Genomic DNA, 23,157 nt, shown 5'->3' on the forward strand with positions numbered 1-23,157 from the left:
ATTTGCGGCCGGGCGTGGTGGCTCAAGCCTGTAATCCCAGCACTTTGATAGGCTGAGGCGGGCGGATCACAAGGTCAGGAGATCAAGACCATCCTGGCTAACACGGTGAAACCCCGTCTCTACTAAAAAATACAAAAAATTAGCTGGGCGTGGTGACAGGCACCAGTAGTCCCAGCTACTCGGGAGGCTGAGGCAGGAGAACAGCGTGAACCCGGGAGGCAGAGCTTGCAGTGAATGGAGATCCGGCCACTGCACTCCAGCCTGGGAGACAGAGCTAGACTCCAGCACCAAAAAAAAAAAAAAAAAAAACAAAAAAAACTAATTTGCTTTTCACTATCTGTAAAGTTTTCTAAATAAAATAGTAACGTAAAAAATTAGTACCCTTACAATGATTAAAACATCCATTCATGTACTGAAAATTAACATACTAACTACAAAACATCATTAAAGCCAGTCTTTCTGTCAGAATGCTTTGTTAGCCTAATTGTTACTGTTAAATATACAAAAGTAAAAAAAAAAACATACATGCAAAATATTATTTAGACACTTCGGTAATTCAGCCAGCCTCATCCTAATCTGTTGAAGTAAATGAGCACCAGGAGGTTTTGTCATTTCAATAATAAAAAAATTGATTAAAATTATCAAACTCTAAAATTTTGAAAGAAATGAAAGTTCAGTAACAGATAGATAAAAAGAATCCATCAGAAACACAAGAGGTGGGGGTGGATATATTCCTGAAATCATTAGAAATGCATTTAATAAAAACATTAAATTAAATTAAATGGCTCCCAAAAAGGGTTTTGTAAAGGAAAATGTACTCTTAAATGTAAAACATGCAAATACATTACCTGTGTAATTCTTTTAGTTCATGCTCACAACACTTATTTAATTATGGTACATTTAGGAAATCGCAGGGTTTTAAAAATCATTATTATCATTCTTAATTACTTTAAACCAACTGTGATCAAAAATAATCACAGATTAAATCTAATTTTATAGGAAATGCTTAAACAAAATTTTAACTGATCAGCAGACCATCAAGAATTCTATACTTTGGTAGATATCTTATTAAGAGTCAAATTATGAGTCTTATTCTCAACGCTTTTCAATCAGGTCTGCCCATATGATTTTTTTTCCTTATGGAGAGAAAAAATTTATAAGACCCCGCCTCCTTTATTTTTATCACAGATCTACTCTAATTTTAGAATAAGCATTCTTTCCTCTTCTAAAGCAAGAGACTACAGATTGCTCTTTTCTCTGCATTTGTATCTCTCAAAAAGAATAAATGTTGAGAAATCCTAAAGGCAGAGCTTAATAAGCAGAGAAATACCTTCAATGGCCTTCCTTTTTCAAAGAGCACCTGAGTCAGTAGCTTTAGAAGCATATAACTTTTCCTGTATTGATTTGTGGAAAAGTTTGCCCTCCTAAAGCATTTTCTTCCATTCAAAAATGAGACTTTGCTACATATTTACTAAACCCCTATAATAGGTAGTAAGTGGAAAATGTAGTAAGCAGATTTGGCCTTTGAAGCAAAAAAAGAAATATGTAAACATTTTTAATACCTAATATGTATGTATTTCTGCACTTATGTATTACTCTTGATACTAATATGATAGGATGTAAATAATTCTCAATGTGCAATTAGTCAAAAATTTTAGAAAACTTAGGATGATTTTATGGGATGCCTTTATGAAAGGCACTCAGAGCTTTAAGCTTAGGAACTTAGTTCTAAGCTGTAATTATTTATCGTCTTATAGACTTTGAACCATAGATATTTGGAGCTTCAAAAAAGATGTTTTACTCAAGTTATTTTTGTATGCTAAAATGTTACCCTTTTGAAAACATAGAACTATTGTTTAAACAGCAGCTACACAACTCATGCATATTTGAATCTGAGGACTAGAAAGAACTGTGTAAAATCATTTAGAGCATTTTTCATGAGTTTTTATTGTGAGAATATATCCTATTTTTAAAAATTTTGTGAAAAGTTTAGATACTCCCTAGGAAACTTCTTATGTTTAATTGAAATGGCCTCAGCAATCTTTATTCTTACTCTAAACCTCTCATTTTGTAATTTAGACATACTTCATATTCTCTTCTGAGGACACACTAAAATTGGGTGTCTCCTACCAGATAGAGAAACTTTGTAAGGAAGATACATTGCTCAGAATTGTGTAGAACTGGCACAATCTTGACTGTAAAATCAGTAAGATAGAATGATCTGGAATCAGACCCCAATCTATATTTAGTATATAACTTGCTGAATCATCCAACAGTGGAGAATAGATGTTTTAATCAATGTGTGATTAGAATAATTACAATAATTATTAATTTTTAGTCTTTTCTCATTTTGTACAAAATTAATCCCAAATAACTAATTAAATGTAAAATAATGAAATTATAAAACAAATAGAAGAAAATACAAGTGAATATTTATAGCTTTTAGAATGAAAAGAAAATATATAAAAGCAAAGAAGAAGTCACAAGGGAAAAAGACTGACAGATTTCATTAAATAAAAATTAAAAAAACTTTCTGTATAAAATATATCACGCACTAAAATTAAAACTTAAAATCACATGGAAAACATATTTTCAACTAACTTAAGACACAGTAACTTAGGATTAGTACACCTAATGTAAAAAAAAAAAAAATTCCTTCAAATTAGTAAGAAAAACACAGACACACTAATGAAAAAATAAGCTAAGGACACAAATAACACAGACACCCTAATGAAAAAATAAGCTAAGGACACACATAGACAATTGACAAAAGATAGAGTAAAATTTGCCAGGTAGCGTATATGTTCTACTACACTAATAGCTAAATAAAAGTTACTATTTTTATCTATCAAGTTGGCAGATTTAACCAAATGGTAATATTGAATGGTTGTGAGTGTAGTAAGACAGGCTCCTTAATACATTAGTGGTGGGAATTTATGAGATGGAAATTTATGAAATTTATAGGGGAGGAGGGTAGACACTTTTTAATCAAGGTCTTCAACAACATTCACACAATTTAACCCAGTGGTCCCACTCCTTGGACTCCACTAGAGAAATATAGACCAAGATTTGTGTATAAGGAAATCAACACAGTGTTAATTATTTTGGGAAAAAAAAAACCTAAATTCAACAATAGAAGAATGGTTAAATGAATTTATTTGTAGCTCTACCGATGCAGTCATTAAAAATCTTATTTTTTAAGAATATACAATGTTAAAGGGAAAATACAGTTTCTAAAACTTTACTGCATTTTATACATAGTTTTGTAACTATAGTTACAATGTTGTAAGTATGCATATATTTTATACTGACTATATTATATTTCATATTGATATTTATACAGTCTTGTACTCCATAGCAATGTTTTAGTCAACAATGGACTGCATATTAGGACAGTGGTCCCAAAAGATCATAATATTCCTATGTTTAGGTATGTTCTGATACACAAATACTTATACAGGTTTGTAACCTAGAAACAATAGGCTTTACCTTACAGCCTAGGTGTGTAGTGGGCTATACCATCTAGGTTTGTGTAGGCACACTGTATGATCACATGATGAAATCAGCTAACGTCGCATTTGTCAGAATGTATCCCCATCATTAAACAACACATGACTATATATTGATTATACTTTTCTAAGTAGCCATATGTTATAATTATATTGATATTTTATGTTGACATTGTATTTTCCATTGGTAGAAAAAAGACTAGAAAGATATAAATATAAATGTTAATAGCAGTTATCACTGAATGTTGGTAGTATGGAATATTTGTTTTCTTCTTAATACCTTGTATTTTCTATAATGACATGATTTTATGTGCCCGTATATTAATAGATGCCTTATTTTAATCAGAAAAAATTTTTAGAATTTAAATGCATGTTATTTCTAGTTCCATTATTAATCGACACTAGAAGGTATAGCCTATGAACGCAAAAGAACTTGAAATCTAGCTAATTTGTTCTATTAGGTTGGTGCAAAAGTAATTGCGGTTTTTGCCATTACGTTCAATGGCAAAACCGCAATTACTTTTGCACCAACCTAAATAGATACAGAGAGTAATAATGCATAGAGTAAACCTTTTCTGTTTTGGAGCATGGGCGATATTGTATTGCCCATCCAACAGTGGGGATGATGCAATACATACATCATTGCAAATGTGTTCCGTGACAGCTACCCCTGGGTATCTGCTTGTTGTGAGGAGATGAGGAGGTGGAAAGGAGCATTTAGAAAGTGAGCAAGAGTAGAGTCACATCACTCGGCTCAGATGAAAGGACCTTTCCAGCACAAGTCTCCAAACACACAGAAAATATGCATTACTTATAAGGGACAGTTTATTCAATGATAGTTTATTTTATTCTCTAGAGTATGGACTTCACTAACAGGGAACATTCAAGGCATACATCTATTAATAAACTGGAATATGAGAATGAAAGGCTCCGAAATGATCTTGCAAAACTTCGTGTCAATGGAAAATCAACACGGACTAATCAAAACACCTATGAAGAAACAGGAAGATATGCCTATCAAAGCCAAATAAAAGTGGAAAAAAATGAAGAGAGGTATGCTGGCTCCATTATATAAGGGCATAAGTTTAAACACATGTAATTAAAATTTATTTTTAAAGAATTCAAATTATAACTTTCTCTTCTGTGGTTTAAAATTTATTTTATAATGATAATGCAGTATACTAGATACATTGCTTTATAAGAAATTGTGTCGATTTGAAAAGCGTGGAGTATTACAGTGGGCTTTAGTTTGTTACTCATCTCAGACCATTTTTGGAAGCTGAGGTGGTATACAAAACATACAGATAAGTAATTTTACTTTTGATGTCATGGGAACAGAGAAAACTAGATTTTAATATGTTAGGTATATTGTTCAAACAAAATAGAAAATATAGGAACATGTCCCTTCTCACCTACCTTCAATAATAGATACATCCATTTTTTGTTGTTTTTGGCTTTTGGGGTGTGTTTGTTTGTTTTGAGACGGAGTCTTGTTCTGTCACCCAGGCTGGAGGGCAGTGATGTGATCTCGGCTCGCTGCAACCTCTGCCTCCCGGGTTCAAGTAATTCTTATGCCTCAGCCTCCCGAGTAACTGGGACTACAGGCCCCTGCCACCACACCCAGATAATTTTCGTATTTTTAGTAGAGACAAAGGTTTCACCACGTTGGCCAGGCTGGTCTTGAACTCCTGACCTCAAGTGATCCACCTCAGCCTCCCAAAGTGCTGGGATTACAGGCGTGAGCCACCGCACCTGGCCAACAGATACACTTTCTATTGACATTCTAGCAGTGGCAACAAATTATTGGCAATTTTGTAGGGAAGGAATCTATGAATGTATAGGTTTTCTCCAAATGAAGAGAAGTGTATGGAAAATCATTATCTGCTGTCCACATTATTCCCATACTCTGTAAAAGGCCTTATTAAAAATTCCAATATATCAACCATAAAAATAGGCTAATTTATGCAATTTTAATAAAAGATTTATGGAGTCATAACTGTCTCTGAAAGCCTTTTACTGTTTTCCCAAACTTGGAAAATGCTGAATGAAATAAGCAAGTTTCTTTTATACAATATTTCTTAGAGCCATTAATACGTTAACTTACACTGTGAGTGTCCAACAAGGGATATGGTATGCAGCACTCCCCAGACATATTTGATATCAATTTATTATTTAATTTCATAGTGCCAAGAAATGGTGGATTAGTAGGTCCAGACCCAACTTCATTGCAACATTTGCTCATAAGCTCATAATATTTAGCGTGAAAAACCTTATATTTTGTTGTTATACAACAGAATTAATATTTACAGCTCTGGAAAATTTTCTTAACCTTTATCACCCTCGATTTTCTATCTGACAAGATTAATAATTGTAGGATTTTTGTGAGGATTATAGGAGAAAAACTGCATACAACTTATACTTCCATAAATGTTAACCATTATTACTAACAAAATTGTTAGTATTTATAATAATATTAATATTTCTCCCACAGCTTATGGTACCTAAAAAGTATATTTTGGCAAATAGACAAATGGCTAAATCTGACATAGCCTCAAAGATACTTCTGTTGGGGAGAGGTGGTGCCAGACTCACTGTTTAAGTAAGCTCAGCTCTGCAGGTAGATAAATCCATAAGTCCATGAGATATATTTAAAAAATATATGTTCAACATAAAACAGATGTTCAACATTCTTGTGGGTATAGTACACTTCCCCCCTACTTTCAGCACCTCAGCCATGTGTATGTTAGGATATATTGTAGCTCCATACAGGAAACAGTAACCATTCAAAAGCACCAAATGAATAACCCCTTTTCAGGTAAAGAAGCAAATGAAGGAGGACTGACTGCCACCCCTGGAAAGCATCATGGTGGGGTGCTGTGGTGGGGTGTTGGTAGTGGCAGCAGCAGCAGGATAAAAGCAGTGTAGGAAGGATGAAAGAGGTCACTGGGCATGGCCATGGACCAGTTCTCTGGTGAATGTGTCCATGTGAAGATCTGTCCAAAGGAGTGTAATCTTGATTTTGGTGTAAGAATATATGTTCTAATATGGAATAAATAAACTTTACAGAGTACTTATGGATTAATTCTCCATTGGTCAAATTATGACTCTCATGTACTGTATATAGTTGCCTCATTGCGAGAGAAAAGCAAGCCCATGAAGACCCTATAAAGGGTCACCTGTGTATGTTAGTCACTGATCTGTATTGAGCACCCATTGGGTACAGAACACTATTTCCTATTCATGCTAGTTGGAAATAACTGAAAGCTTTAGATGGAGATACCAGGTGTTGTTATTTAAATAAAAAGACAGTTACTCTGCCTTTTATTACTTTTAGAAGGTATTTTTATTGTTTGGGTTGCCCCCTTTTTTCTCTTTGTCAGGTAGGACAGAATGTGTTAAAAGTGTCTAACAAAAATAAGACAGTAGGGGACACAAAAAGCAACATAAGAGGTAAAATGCTCAGCAGGAGATTATCTTAATAAGCAGTTTAGGCTGCTATTCCTGCTGCAAAGCCTTGTGTCCTGCCAATTTCATTTGTTGAAAGTTTCATTAAATTTGTTTTAATGCCTTGTCTGATTTCAGTGTTCTCCAGTGACCTGTTTTTTAAAAGAAACAGCATTTCAAATGTTCTGAATAAATTATTACCATGTAAAACCTACTATGGAGAAGAGTTGTTGAGATGCAAGGACATTGTGAATTCACCAGTGAAGAACTGCAAAGCAGATATCTCTCTGTTAATGTTACCAACTGAAAAATGAAATCATCTTACTTTCCCTCACAGCACAGATCAGTGAAGTGAAATAGTAAAAACCTATATATGTATATTTGTTAGGCATAAATTAATCAGAAACATACAAATTATCTTTACATATCAATGGCTAATGCAGTAAGGTCTTGTTGAAGTATTTGAGGAAGGAAAAAGCTTTTAGATAAAAGTATATGAAGAAAATGTTCCACAAAATGTTAAGATCCATAGTCTAATTTTAAAGCAATTCTTGTTTTTAACTGAGGAAGATTTGTATAATACATTCTTAAAATAACCTTTTATTCACTCTGAAACAACTCGGTTTTGTTGTTTTTCACTCCTGTTCAAAGTGATACATTTTTAATGTTCACTCACTTAAAATGTGAAGCATTTTAGGATCTTCTAAAGCATTTGCTTTCCAATAAGACAGCTACTTAGCACTTTCTTAAAAAATATGAGTGAGAAGTGATTGAATTTGGTGTGGATGTTTTCAATATTGTTTTTAAAAGTTAGAGTTTTGAAGCTGCAGGATAATTTACAAACTAATTTGGAGTAGTGGTATCCAGAGCTATTAATATGTAACTAATTTTAATGACAAATCAATTTTGTAATAAATGGAGTTTTATCTCTATATAAGACACATGCTTAAAAATGAATTTATGGTTTTAAAAGTTGTATCATGTACTAGACAGATTTTAGCAGTCAAATATTAATTATTAAAACAGCTTCAAGTCTAGCTAATAAATTAAGAGTTTCTAATACTAAAAAACCACAGTCAGCAGGTTTGTAATAACCACTCAGAAGATCTCTTGTCAAGGAATGAATAGCCATCTAGAAGCCTAAAGTTGAGAATGTTTGTACCGTGGTTTTGCTCAATAAGTAGCAAAACGCAGGTTGACAGTTCTAGGCCAGGAAACAACGAGCAGTTCACGGAATAGGGAGTTTAGTGGAGTGTTGGAAGGTGAGGCTGGAAAAAGGTGAAGAAGGAATCTTGCTCCATGCTAAGAACATTATCCTATGGCCAAGGAGAATATTAATGGAGGGACAGGACTGGATGTACATGTCCAACAAAGCTGAAAATTGTGAAGCGTTGACTCAAGTCTCAAGTGGACAGAGTTCTGCTCCCCAGCAAAACAACTGGGGCCTGCTGTCCTGGTGAAACCATGCAGCAGCCTTGGAATAGGCCTGTGGAAAAGATCATTGAACAGATCAGCTCGTGACAGGATATTAAAATCCTTCCGCAATCATTTTTAAGATAGCTTTTAAATTGATATGTATAGCACTTTATGCAAGGTGGTTTTATGAAGTATTTGAATAGCTGTATTCTTGAAGAAGAACTTGTCAGATATAAAGATGATTTAAAACAAAAGTACTTTACTTCATAATGTCGTCTTTCCTTTCAATCTCTACATTTTATTGATCTTATACTAAAAAGAATGGCCCTATATAAATGTTAGTAATTAACACCATAAAACTGTATCTGTACATCCAAAGCAAAATGGATAATTAAGATAATTATTTAGATAATTTAGCACAAATAATACTTTGCTGAAATCTCTGTGAGATAACAGAGAGATATATATTTCTTGAATTGCTACTAATTGTTTTCACCGTACTTTGAAGTATAGATAGTAACCTCACTCAAATTAAAAGGTTCAGCTAAAGATTATATGCAGATGTACTATGCAAATGTTATAATTCTACTTGAATTGTGAGATGTTTCATCTTATTGTGCACATCATAAACCATGTTATTTCAGTTTAATTTGCTGTTCTGTTTCCATGGTAATTATAGTTTGGGAGAATGAGTAAAAAAAAAAGATATATCTCAAGATAAGCAAAAATGGAAAACATGTTGTGTTTGTTTCTGTGTACTAATTTACAGATGCCTCACTTAACTTTTATTGCTATTTGTATGCATAGCTTTGAAAATGTTTGTATAATTAACAAGTCTATATAAATTAGACAGTCTTTGGATAAGACTGGAGAAAAATAATGTGAAAATTTTTTTGTAACTCTGTTAAACTATGAAGGCTTTGAAACGGGCTAATCAATACCTGTGGAGAATTTGAACCATTAGTAAAAAAAAAATTTCAAATTGAAGGGATTTTTGTTTTGATGGTCTTTGATGATTTTTTTTTTTTTTTTTTTTTTTTTTTAGCAAAGTCTCACTCTGTTGCCCAGGCTGGAGTATAGTGGCGCAATCTCGGCTGGCTCACTGCAAGCTCCATCTCCCAGTTTCACGCCATTCTCCTGCCTCAGCCTCCCAAGTAGCTGGGAATACAGGCGCCCACCACCACACCAGGCTAATTTTTTTGTATTTTTAGTAGAGATGGGGTTTCACCCTGTTAGCCAGGATGGTCTCAATCTCCTGACCTCAGGATCTGCCTACCTCAGCCTCTGAGAGTGCTGGGACTACAGGTGTGAGCCACCGTGCCTGACCTCTTTGATGATTTTATTACATCTAAACCCCAGTTTCATGAAATGAATTTAATCCCAAGCAGCCCATACCATTAGGACCTTTTTTGTAAAACATTAGGATAAATTGGTTATATGTTTTATTATTCATTTGCTTAGTCATCAAACCAAAATTCAAAATCTTAATGTTATTGTTTTCAGTCTCATTTTCTAACCTATTTTTTTAGCACAAACTAATTCCATGCTATATGACTTTCGTTGAAATAGTGGGGTTTTTTAAGTCAAGAAAATCTGGATTTGAGTCCAAAATCTAAAGACATCACTTCCTAGCAATTTATTCTGATTTAAAAAGTAAATAATTAGACAAATAATTGAACTTTTAAATCTTAGTCTCCTCATCTGTGGATAGTATCCGCCGTATTAGGGTTATTTTGAAGATCAGATTAGTTTAATAATAATACCTAATCTTTACTAAACATTTACTATGTGCCAGGCATTGTTTTCTAAGTGTTTTGCATATATTAATCATTCAACTCTCATAACAACCCTTTTTTAAGTGAGAAAATTAAAGTCACAGAGAGATAAAGTTACCCGCTCAAGATCACACAGCTAGTAACCGGAGGAGCTTAGGAGATGATGTAAATTGAAAACATGTTTTAAATGATCAAAATCTATAGAAATTAGAGTTATTCAAAGATTTGTTGGCTGGGTGCAGTGACTCACGCCTGTAATCCCAGCGCTTTGGGAGGTCTAGGTAGGTGAATCACAAGGTCAAGAGATCGAGACCATCCTGGCTAACACGGTGGAGCCCCATCTCTATTAAAAATACAGAAAATTAGCCTGGCATGGTGGCGGGCACCTGTAGTCCCAGCTACTCGGGAGGCTGAGACAGGAGAGTCTCTTGAACCTGGGAGGCGGAGGTTGCAGTGAGCTGAGATCGTGCCGCTGTATTCTAACCTGGGTGACAGAGCAAGACTCTGTCTCAAAATAAATAAATTAATTAAATTAAATACTTGTTTAGCATAAAAAATAGTATAATTCTGTTAAGAAAGCCAGTGAGATTAAGTGTAAAAGAGAATAGAAAAAGAGTATCTATTTAGAACTGTCAAGGGCAGCAGTGTAATTAGCTGTTTGGAGATTTTTCTCAAACTGCTTTACGTTATTAAAATAAATGACAAAGACATACAAAAGTATAGCACAGAAAGGGAAGCAATATAGGCAATAAGGATCGCAAAATATTTTCAACAATTGTTAAGTTTTCCGCTTCATTTTTAATCATTCTAAGTCCTTTAAATGAAATAGAAATTATTCATCAGGAGTCATATTCAAAGAAATGCCCAGGTAACAAGCCCAAACATTTTGTTGCGTTTTCCCCCTATTTAGACATCTGAGAGATTAAAATCCTTAGCTACATAAATAAACGTGTCCTTAATAGCAACAACAACAACCATTTCTTCTTTTTTAGACTTAGTCATGATTGTGAGCCAAATAGAAGTACGTCTCCCTTGCCACCTTTGACATTTCAAACCAAAGAAATGACAAGTCCTTTGGTTAGTGATGATGATGTATTCCCACTGGTGAGTTGCTGGTTGTGGGCTTTTTTTTTTTTTCTTTAATGGGTTATTGCTTTACTCTTACACTGATGTCAATAAACTGATGTACATAGTACTTTGTTTTTAATGTCACTCCTTGAATAGGACTCCAAGATGGGTCTGTAGGTCATGTGGCCATACCTATCTATAGAAGGAAAAGATATCCATGATATTTCATAAAGTGTTTCATCAATGGTTATTAACCTCTAATACAGGCCAGAATTACTGGAGATGATTTTTTTAAAAAAATGCAAGTGTTTGGGACTCACCCTTCGATATTTCATGAGTCCTCAAGGATCTGTACATTTTAAAGAGCTACAGTCATCTTTTGGACTGATTTAAAACATCTTTTCTATTGACTCTGCCGTACATGCAGACACATGTACAAATCATAAATGGACAGCTTGATGAGTTATCACAAAAGGAAGGTAACTACCACCCAAGTAATGAGCAGAACATCCCCAGCACTCTGGAACTGCAACTCATGTTCCCTTCCAGCGTCTACTTCTGCTTGCCCCCAACATAACCACTATCCTGACTTTTAGCATTATCAATTTGTTTTGCCAACTTGCAAATTTTATATAAACGATATCATATGGTATATGTTATTTTGTTTCTGGCTTCTTTTTCTCAACCTTGTTTTTTAGATTCATCATCACCCATATTGTTTTATACAGCTGTAGTTTTTGTTTCTGTATAGTAATCTATGGGATATAAACACCACATTCAATGACGATAACATTTGTTTATTCATTCTACTACAGATAGACATTTAAGTCATTTCCAATTTGGGGCTATTACAAATAATGCTGCCAAAAAATTCTTTTATGAGTCTTTTGGTGCATGTATATATACATTTCCACTGGGTATATATACCTAAAATGGAATACCTAGGTCAGAGAGTATGAATACAGTCAGCTTTAGTAGGTACCACCAAACTGTTTTCCTGTAGGAGCCAATGAATACCCCAAGTAGTGTGTAAGAGTTGTCCTTGCTCTACAGTCTAACACATGGTGATATAAGCCTTTTTAAATTTAGCCATTATGGTCAGTATGTAGTAAGATCCTTTTGTATGGTTTTAATTCATGTTTCTCTGGTGAATAATGAGACTGAGCAATGTTTATTGGCCATTTTGATATCCTTTATAAAATATCTGTTCAATTTCCTCACTTAATTTTCTGGTGGATTGTCTTTATTGTTACTGATTTATGGGTATCCTTTCTATTCTTGATATAAGCCCTTTGTTGCTTATGTGTTGGTTTTGATTTGTAATAGTAGAGACTAGAAGTAAAAGTTAAGTTATTTTGGTAGAAGAATGCTTAAAACTATTAGCTTTTGAAGTATTAGAGATCTCTAAAGCCCTGAAATGCTCTTTTGTGTTCATCTCAACATAAAATGCCAACGTTATTTGAACAGACTAAAATCTATACCAATAATGTAAACTAAATAAAATTCCTCATTTAAGTTATGAGAAATTCTAAGGGGACTTTGCAAATTCTGCATCAATAAAACTTTGATCATTAGGGACTTAAGCACATATTTCAGTCAAGCAATGGAAAGAGTTGCTAAATACTCCACTGTGCTAATATCAGATGATTTTAGGATTTTTAGGATCACAGTTACTGTCTGCTCAAATATCACCTTATCAGATATGCCTAAGCAACCAGTCTGCAATAGTGCCTCCCTCTTCACTCCCTGCCCCTCATCTTACCTTTTCTCATAGCACTTCACTATGAGACATTTTGTTGCTTGGCCTCCCTCCTTTAGAATGTATGCTCCATGAAAGCAGGGGGTGTTTTCTGGTTTTGTTCTTGTGGTAACCCAACACCTAAAATAGGGTCGGCACCAGTAGGCACATAAAAGACATGCAGAAGTATCTGTTGATTTGATTTAATAACACAGGGCTTCCTTCTATCTCTAAAATTCTACATTAATCTTTTGAGGAATTCCTAACTTCCAGAGTAACCAGGAAAGAAAATTCTCAACTATTCTAAGAACTGGGCCTGGGGAACTTAATCTGTGATGGAGGCCTTAAAATCCTATGGGAAACTACTGTTCTAGGTGTAGTGGTTTCCATCTACTACTGCATTTTGACACCCACATCACTACCATTCCTATCAAGACCACTGCTGATCTTCTAGTTGCTAATTAAATGAACATTTTGAAGTATTCATCTTTCTTAATCTTTTGGTCTTGAGACTCTTATGTTCTCTGGCTTCTATGACACTATACTCCACTGATTCTCATGTCACCCTCTGACTACTGTTTCCCAGCCTGTTTCTGGGGTTCTCCCTCCTATTTCTGTCCCTTAAATATTAGTGTTACTTATTCATAAAATAAAATAAACATGTATTGAATACCAACTATATGGCAGCTCCTGTTCTAAACATGTCTTTGAATAAGATAGATACATAAGTAGTATGGTGAAAAAATAGATGAAACTTCATCAATGGATGAATGGATAATCAGATTGTGGTATATACATACAATGGAATATTATTCAGCCATTAAAAGTAGCTATGCCAATAAAGGCCAAAAATTACTACAATGTGGATGAGCCTCAAAAACATGCTAAGTGAAAGAAGCCAAATGCAGAAGGCGATATATTGTATAATTCCATGTATATTAAATAGCCAGAATAGGTAAATGAAATCCATAAAAACAATGCAGATTGGTGGTTACCAGGGGCGGTGGGGAGGGAGAAACAAGGAGCAGTGGCTTAAGGAGCACAGAGGTTTCATTATGGATAATGAAACTATTTTGGAACTAGATAGAAATGGTGGCTGCAAAACATTGTGAATGTACTAAGTGCCACTGAACTGTTCCTTTTAAAATGGTGAATTTTATGTGAATTTTATCTCAAAAACAAGAGGAGAAAAATTAATGATCAGAAATAAATGAACAAATAAGAAAATATCAAGACCAGGTGCCGTGGCTCACGCCTATAATCCCAGCACTTTGGGAGGCCAAGGTGGTCAGATCACCTGAGGTCAGGAGTTCGAGACCAGCCTGGCCAACATGGTGAAGCCCCGTCTCTACTAAAAATACAAAAATTAGCTGGGCATGGTGGCACATGCCTCTAGTCCCAGCTACTCCAGAAGCTGAGGCAAGAGAATCACTTGAACCTGGGAAGCAGAGGTTGCAGTGAGCCGAGATAGGATCACTGTACTCCAGCCTGGGCAACAGAGCAAAATGCTATCCCCAAAAAAAAGAAAGAAAAAGAAAAAGAAAAAAGAAAATATCAAATAGTAATAAATGCTGTGAGGAAAAGAAAAGCAGGTAATGTGATAGGGAGTGATGAAAGTATGGGGGATTATTTTAGGTTGAGTAGCCAGGAAAATTATCATTGAGGAAGGGAAATTTAAGGTGAAACCCAAACAATAACAAATCCAGCCTTGCAAAGATCTGGTAGAAGAGAGTTTCAAGTAAGGGAACTATAAGGCAGGAATGAGTTTGGCAGGTATGAGAACCAGAAAGATTGGGGGGCCTTCTGGAGCTTAGAAGGGAAGAGGGAGACTGGAACAAAAGGGAACAGAAAAGTCATCAGGAGAAGTCCAGTATATGAGGACAGTAAGTCATGGAAAGGAATTTGGATTTTATTTTAAAACAATGGGAAGCCATTGTAAAGTTTCAATTCGGAAAATATTGGTCTGTTTACTCCATTCAAAATTATTTTACTCTATTTAATAATAAACAGACATGTTTAAATTTTTAAACAGATCCTTTTTACTGCTAAATAAAGAATAAATTATAGAGGGGCAAGGGTAGAAGAGGAGACAACTATCATAAGGCTATTGCAGTAGTCTAGGCAAGAGATAATGCTGGCTTGGTAGCAGTGAGGTAGAGCAACATATTAGATCCAGAAAATATTCTGGTGTGTAGACCAGATTTGACAATGAATTGTATATGGGAAGTGGGAGAAAAGAGTGATCAAAGACGACTCCTAGGATTTCAACCTGAGCATTGAGTAGATGCTAACACCACTTTCTGACATGGGAAGACCAGGGAAGAAATAGGGTTAGAGGAGAAATCTTGATTTCTAGGTTGGACATATAAGTTTAAAATGTTTACTAGATGCCCAAACATAGATATTAAATAGTCAATATGTGATATGTGAATCTGATATCAAGGGCGAGATCACAGCTGGAAATATAAATATACGAATAATCAGCATGTGGTTGGTATTTAAGTCTATAGAACTGGATGAAAATACTTAAGTATAAAGAAGAAATCATCCCAATACAAAGCCTTGGGTCATAATATTGAGTGACCTAATGGGAATCCCGAAGGAAAGGAGGAAAGTTTGATAATGAAGAGGATGGGGCTCAAGGAGGGTCCTCTTTCATTTGCAGAAACAAAGTCACTGAGAGGTAAGAAGAAATAGGATCCACAGTATAGGAGGAAGGATGAGTTCTGAAACAGGAGGATGGCCTAAAATTCAGCTACAGATACAAATGGATGTGGAATAATGAGGGAGCTCCCCTGTGACCCCTAGGAGGAGGCCAGATCACGAGGTAATGAGTAAGAAAGTGAACATACCAGGGAAGTGCAATAGAATCGCCTCGTAGTGTTCACTGACCACATGATACTTATGGTCATGAATTTAAAGTGAAACTAGTCCATGCAGAATTTACCCCCAACCCGTTGGCTCCAGCATTCAGCTGCTCAGGTGTAGGCATGACCCAGGCAGATGGGTCAACTTAATTAGGGGTGGGTTTTACCGGGTTATTAGGATAGAGACAAGATACAGGGAGGGACAAGTTGCTGAATGGTTATGAGATGGATGGGAATAAGCAGAGTCAGAAGGGAAGAGAGAGTATGAGGAAGATGATGGATAGTGAAAAGGCAAGAATCTAAATGAGGTCAGAGAACCTCTGGTGTGGGAGTACTAGATTAAGCATGCTGGAAGGATGATGGATAGGTTGCTTTAAATCTCAATTAGTAAATAATGCAGTTCTCATTGATGATAATGTCAAGGACATGCTATGTGGGTGGATGCCTGAGATGAAGGATTCCCCAGGGCTCCATCTTTTAACTTCTTTTTTTCCTTTTACTTGCCTATCTTGGATAATTTCAATCTTATGGCCTGTCATCTATAACTTCCAAGTCTGTCTCTCTGATTCAGATCTGTATTCTGAGTCCTAGACTGACTTATCTCACTGTTTACTTGAGTCTCTTTAAGTCTCATGTCACCTCAAACTCATTATTATTCAAAATTGAATCCATTTTCTTCACTCATAAACTAACTAAAAAATTTTATTGAAAACACACTGACCCAGAATCTGTGCTAGAACCTGGTGAATCAGAAATAAATAAGAGGCCAGGAGCTGTGGCTCACACCTATAATCTCAGGCCAAGGCAGGAGGGATTGCTTGAGCCCAAGAGTTCAAGACCAGTCCAGGCAACAGAGCGAGGCTCCGTTTCTACAAAAACTTTTTTAAAAAAGAGCCGGGTGTGGTGGTGTGTCCCTGTAGTCCCACCTACTGGGGAAGCTGAAGTGGGAGGATCACTTGAGCCCAGGAATTGGAAGTTAGAGTTAGCTGTAGTTGCACCACTGTGCTCCATTCTGGGCAATAGAGCAAGACACTGTCTCAAAATAAATAAATAAAAGAAGGAAGATCTTACTCTTAATGGCTTCTTTTACCTTTTTCTCTTTCTCAGTAAATGGCATGAGTATCACTAATCACTCAGGCCAGAATCTAGGAAGTCATCTGTCTGAGATCAGGTTTTTTAGAACCTGAGATGAGATTCTTGTGAAAGTGACTTACTAAGGGAGTATTTTAGTGTTTTCAGGGGGAAAGTGAAGGAGACAGGCTATGGGAGGGGAGAAAAATTAAGCAAAGATGTGGTCTCAGCTACAAACTAGTATAGCCTGGTGTCCCAGGAAGCTTGGCACCTAAATTGTACCACAGCATTGGTTCTTACCGAACAAGAAGTCTGGTATTTTACGCCCCTGTGTCCATCAATCAGTCATTGCCTCAGAGAGGGTAGCAAATGGGCAGAGGAGGGACTGCAGCTTCCCAAGTGAGGCAGGAGCCTCCAGTTCAGTGGAGAGCAGTTCCCCAAAGGAGCCAGCTGTGAGCTGTTAGTAGCCAACACCCACCCAGTTGGAGGAGACATGCATCAGCCTGGGAAGGGGATCCAGGTAGGGCACCAACCACCATGGTTGCACCACTCAGAACCAGCTTCCTCCATAGCTTCCATTCAGGCATAGCTTCTTTACGATTCTTGCTGGTCATAATTTCTGGAAAAACTGTTTAGAGGAAAGTTAGTGAGATAAGCCACAGCCCCTGATGCTGCAATTGGTCGCTGACACCTATCATTGCCTCACCCATTCTAGATTCCTCTCCCCATCAGCCAACTCTTCTGTTGATCCAGGTGGCTTTTCTTTTGGGGTGAGCCCCTAATGTCCATGCCCTTATTAGGATATGGTTTCTGTATTTGCCAATTAAAATTAAAACTGGGCATGAGAGTAACAAAAAGATGCCTCAGAGGATCATCGGAGTACTAAACATATTCCTCACTGCCTCTGTTATGCAGTAGCATTCTTACCTCTACAGGATGACTTAGGGTCAGCTACCTCTGCCAGTACAGGAACTCCACTCTGTGTATCTGATCTATTGGCATGAGGAGCCCAAAGTGACCATATGGGAGCCAAAGCTCTAAGTTTGGTGGGACTCTTACAGGTCTTTTGGTAGAAGCATTCTGCCTCTAAGAACCGGGACCTGTAGAACAACAAAGCCTAAAGATACATAGACAGAAAGCACAGATTCTCCAAGTGGGTTAACAGAAGTGATAGAGAGTGGAGCCATTCCTGCTTCCTCCGTTTTGTTCCCAGATCCGTCTATTCTACCCACTGGAAACATAGAACCATAAAACAGCCATTGGTTTAAAGTGTATACCACATCCTGAAGAATGGCACCCCAACCTCACAGGATATAATCTCCAAGCTGGTGCCCCAGCTTTGCCATCAAGAGGCCATCCCAAAGCTCTATCATGCTAGCATCCTCTGGATAATGCTGTGTGTGGTTAGGACCAGTGGATACCATGGTCTTGCCCATACTGCCATACTCTTTTGCTATAAAGTAGGTATCTTTACTATTAAGCAGGGTCTCTCTCATGTCTGCAGGTAAGTGATTCTGTGAGCCCTAAGTTAGTGGTGCAGCCAGGAAAGGCAAACATGCAGAATTCATATCCATTCTGATAAGGATACAGCATGGCCATTTCCAAGGTACTAGGGACCTAATGCAGTCAAGTTGCCACCAAGAGGCTAGTTGGTCTCCTTGAGAGATGATGCCATATCAAGAGCTCAGCTTTAGTTTCTGTTGCAAGCAGGTCAGACATTCAACAGCAATGGTCGCTGGATTACCCTTGGTGAAAGGGGAGAAACCATGATATTGGTATGATGCATAATTCCCACTGAGGTAGCCAAAGACAGAGGATGGATCAAATCATCCTGTCCACTTGCTGGATGCTCTGTCTCAACCAGGACTCAAGAGCATGACAAGTATTGTCTTGCAAATAGTATATAGGTTTCTGCTACAGATGGCATAGTCTTGTTCCAAAATCTTAAGGGTCTGTGACACAGCTTTCCCCCTGAAACTTTCCAGACGCTCCACAATGCATTTTTCTCTACCAAAGATTCTTCTAGTATGGCATCTACCAAGTCATTTGACCAAAGTAGCGGGACTACTTGTACCCTATCCTGAACCTACTACACAGCTCTTTCGTTCTAGAATTCTGGGCTTGCTCAAAAAAAAATTGTTTTCTGTGTTGCCCAATAAATGAATCTGATTATTCAATTATTTGATCCAAGGGTGGAACATTTTCAAGGTGCATTAATTTTTGCTTTACTTAGGATGTTCTGACATGCCCCATAGCAGTAGACACCTAAAAACAATGTGTCAAGCCCCAATCTTTTATGGGGTTTATCTTTCACCCTCTGGAGTACTTGCATCCTTCCATCCCTTTAATATACTTGCTACTTCTTGCTCATCAAGTCTCATTAACATGATGTTACTGTTAATATATGATGTTCCATGTGATAGTCTTTGGAATGTCCAGATGGGCTAGGCCCCTTCAGAATTTATTATGACAGCTTCATTAATATAACATTGGGGCAAAACCATGGATATATACTGTTGGCCACCCCATGTGAATGCTAACTGCTTCCTATCCTCCTTTTTATTAGATATTAAAAAGAATGCATTTGCCAATATTAAAAAGAAAGCATTTGCCAGATCAGTAGTAGCGTACCATCTACCTCAGGCTGTGATAGTCTTCTCTAGTAGAGATACTATCCCTGACACAGCAGCTACAGTTGGGGCTACTAGTTGGAAAAGTGTGCAGTACTCCATCATTCACATGATCCCTAGTTTTGGCAGGGGCCAGATTGGTAAACAAAATCCACCTATAACAAGGTTCACATGTATACAGATTGTCAACTCCCCAAACACTACATAAAGTCCCATTCTTCCTACCAAAATGAAAGTCAAAGAAGAATATAGTAACACAGAACTGGAAAATTAAAGTACAAATTTCCCCAACTAAAAAAAAAATTACTTAATTTTTGTATGCGGCTTTTTAAAATGAAGAATTGTAAAATTATCTGATGTTGTCCTTTATTCCTTAGCTACAGATTTTTATTTTTACTTTTTGTAAATAAGCACTAAACAGGTCACAAACCGTTAAATAGCATTTTCATGTCACCATGAAGGCTGGAATTGGGGCACTCGTCCCTGATACTTTCTTTTCTATGATAAGACAAACAAGATACATGCCAGCATCACAGCCCTCCCTACTAGGGAGCCACCTCCACCCCAAGACATATCATGCAGCCAGCCTTCTCACCTGGCTAACTCCAAGCATTGATTTGCCCTGTCAAAGCCAATCCTTATTTTCTATATAAACCTTCTGGTGCAATTCCACTATAATCTTTACTTTAAATTTTTGGAGTTGCCTATTTTCAAATGAAAATCACTGGCTTTGCAAATGATTGCAGCATATTTTAGGCAGGTTCCATGGTGAGTGCATTGTCGCTGCATTTGCGGTTGGACAATACAATGCTCATTTCTAGAGCTTTTTAATGTAATGGTGCTGTGATGTCTTACTTAGTTCCTTGAAGATTTCATTACTGGTAACTGAATTACACTAGTAGTAGGAATTCAGCCCAAGATGTGTTCTTTCATTAAGAGCTGCAGTGTTTGACAGTATGTCAGGGATGAAGCATGCCTGGAAATGTGAAGATGTTTAAAAGCTCCGTATTCCTCACTCACTTTTCTTTCTTTCTCTCTTTAGTCTCCCCCAGATATGTCCTTCCCAGCATCTTTGGCTGCACAGCATTTCCTTCTGGAAGAAGAGAAACGAGCAAAAGAACTTGAAAAACTTCTAAATACACATATTGATGAACTGCAAAGACACACAGAATTTACTCTTAATAAATACTCCAAGCTAAAACAAAATAGACACATATGAGCTTTTAAACTTTTTTATTTGCTTCCCCCCCCCACCAAGAAAAAAAGCTCTGGTAAAATATTTACAAAGCTAATTAATGAAATCAAGAAATTCTGTTCTGTTTCCTTGAGTAAATAATTTTGGTAAGGCAGCTAGAAAATAGTAAGTATTTTGTTCGATAAAGCTGTTTGCATTTCTGCATTAACATGCTAAATTGTCCTGCTGTAGAGTTACTATAAAATAAACATGACTATTCCAAAAGAGATTTTTTTTTCCAGTCTAAGGAATATGTTGGAATTAAATATGCAGTTTTTTCCCCACTTGAATCATGTATACTGAAAACCCATTTCCTCAGCAGCTACACAAAATAAGGGAAAGGGAAGTGCTATATTCCAGATACAAAGCACTCAAAGGCAGCTCAGTTGTACTGGTTTTGAAAACTCAAGGATTTTATAAATAAAAATATTTAAGTATTTCCAGTTATGTAAACACTCTAAAATTCTACAATTTTTTGAAAAAAAAAAAAAAGCTATAGCTTTACTGTTTTTACATTCACCTTTATAATGTCTGTCTGTTTCAACACAATGAAGGTACATGGAATGTGCAATTTACAAACCTAAAATATATGTGCCAAAAAATTAATGCTTTTTTGTTAGTACTAATTGCTTCATGGACACGAACAAGATAAAGGAAATATGAAGCATTACTGTTGCTACATTTTTCTTTGTAATCACCTCTGTTTTTAATGCAATGAAGGAATGTAAAATTCAATGGACTTGAAGCATAAATGCTAAATCTGTATAGAACAGTAATAGCATGGCTGTGAACAATAAAACAGAAGTTACAAATACACAGCAATAATAGAATATACTTTAAGAGCTTGGTGTGTGTGTGTGTGTGTGTGTGTGTATATATATATATATATAAAGAGATATTATGAAAAAAGTTAAGTCCTACTACAGCTTTTATGGTTTTCTATTTCCCTTTAAAGAAACAATCTCAACATACTGAAAGATAAACCAAAATGCTATCAGGTAACAAGTGTCATTTTCACGTGAAAAATGCAGAGCATTGTAGACTTCAGATGACATGACCACATGTATTTGTATAGCTCTGGATGTTGGAAGAAAAAGAAAAGATGTATTCGTATAGCTCTTGATGTTTGTCTTAGTTCAGCCTGCTATAACAGAAATACTACAGACTGGGTGACTTAAACAACAAACATTTATCTCTCACAGTTCAGAAGGCTGGGAAGTCCAAGATCAAGTTGCCAGCTAATCTGGTGTCTGGCAAGGGCCCACTTCCAGGCTTGTTGACAGCCACCTTCTTGATGCATCTTCACATGGCAGAGAGGAAGTATCTCTCTTGTTTCTTCTTTTTTTTTTTTTTTTTATTATACTTTAAGTTCTAGGGTACATGTGCACAACGTGCAGGTTTGTTACATAGGTATACATGTGACATTTTGTTTTGCTGTGCCCATCAACTCGTCATTTATATTAGGTATTTCTCCTAATATTATCCCTCCCCCAGCCCCCCACCCCTCGACAGGCCCTGGTATGTGATGTTCCTTGCCCTGTGTCCATGTGTTCTCATTGTTCAGCTCCCACTTATGAGTGAGAACATGCAGTGTTTCGTTTTCTGTCCTTGTGATAGTTTGCTGAGAATGATGGTTTCCAGCTTGATCCACGTCCATGCAAAGGACATGAACTCATCCTTTTTTAAGGCTCCATGGTGTATATGTGCCACATTTTGTTTATCCAGTCTATCACTGATGAACATTTCCGTTGGTTCCAAGTCTTTGCTATTGTGAATAGTGCCGCAATAAACATAAACGTGCATGTGTCTTTGTAGTAGCATGATTTATATTCCTTTGGGTATATACCCAGTAATGGGATCACTGGGTCAAATGGTATTTCTAGCTCTAGATCCTTGAGGAATTGCCACGCTGTTATCCACAATGGTTGAACTAATTTACACTCCCACCAACAGTGTTAAAGCATTCCTATTTCTCCATATCCTCTCCATCATTTGTTTTTCCTGACTTTTTAATGATCGCCATTCTAACGGGTGTGAGATGGTATCTCATTATGGTTTTGATGTGCATTTCTCTGATGACCAGTGATGATGACCTTTTTTTTTCATATGTCTGTTGGCTGCATAAATGTCTTCTTTTGAGAAGTGTCTGTTCATATCCTTTGACCACTTTTTGATGGGGTTGTTTGCTCCTTTCTTGTAAATTTGTTTAACTTCTTTGTAGATTCTGCATATTAGCCCTTTGTTAGACGGGTACATTGCAAAAATTTTCTCCCGTTCTGTAGGTTGCCTGTTCACTCTGATGACAGTTTCTTTTGCTGTGCAGAAGCTGTTTAGTTTAATTAGATCCCATTTGTCTATTTTGGCTTTTGTTGCCATTGCTTTTGGTGTCTTTGCCCATGCCTGTG

General features: G+C 36.5%; 1 protein-coding gene across 2 annotated transcripts in view; it reads left to right on the forward strand.

Annotated features, from left to right (window-relative positions):
• Positions 1–21,487, forward strand: part of CCDC67 (coiled-coil domain containing 67) — a 100,098-nt gene extending 78,611 nt beyond the window's left edge. For both annotated transcript variants that reach the window (XM_011952095.1, XM_011952094.1), the window contains exons 12-14: positions 4,366–4,562; positions 11,137–11,248; positions 20,561–21,487. In XM_011952095.1, coding sequence (XP_011807485.1) covers positions 4,366–4,562; positions 11,137–11,248; positions 20,561–20,737 — 486 coding nt within the window. In that variant the 3' untranslated portion in view covers positions 20,738–21,487. The remainder of the gene's footprint in view (positions 1–4,365; positions 4,563–11,136; positions 11,249–20,560) is intronic.
• Positions 21,488–23,157: the final 1,670 nt, after the last annotated feature.

The sequence above is a fragment of the Colobus angolensis genome, unplaced genomic scaffold, assembly GCF_000951035.1.
Source record: "Colobus angolensis palliatus isolate OR3802 unplaced genomic scaffold, Cang.pa_1.0 Scaffold332, whole genome shotgun sequence".
NCBI lineage: Eukaryota > Metazoa > Chordata > Mammalia > Primates > Cercopithecidae > Colobus > Colobus angolensis.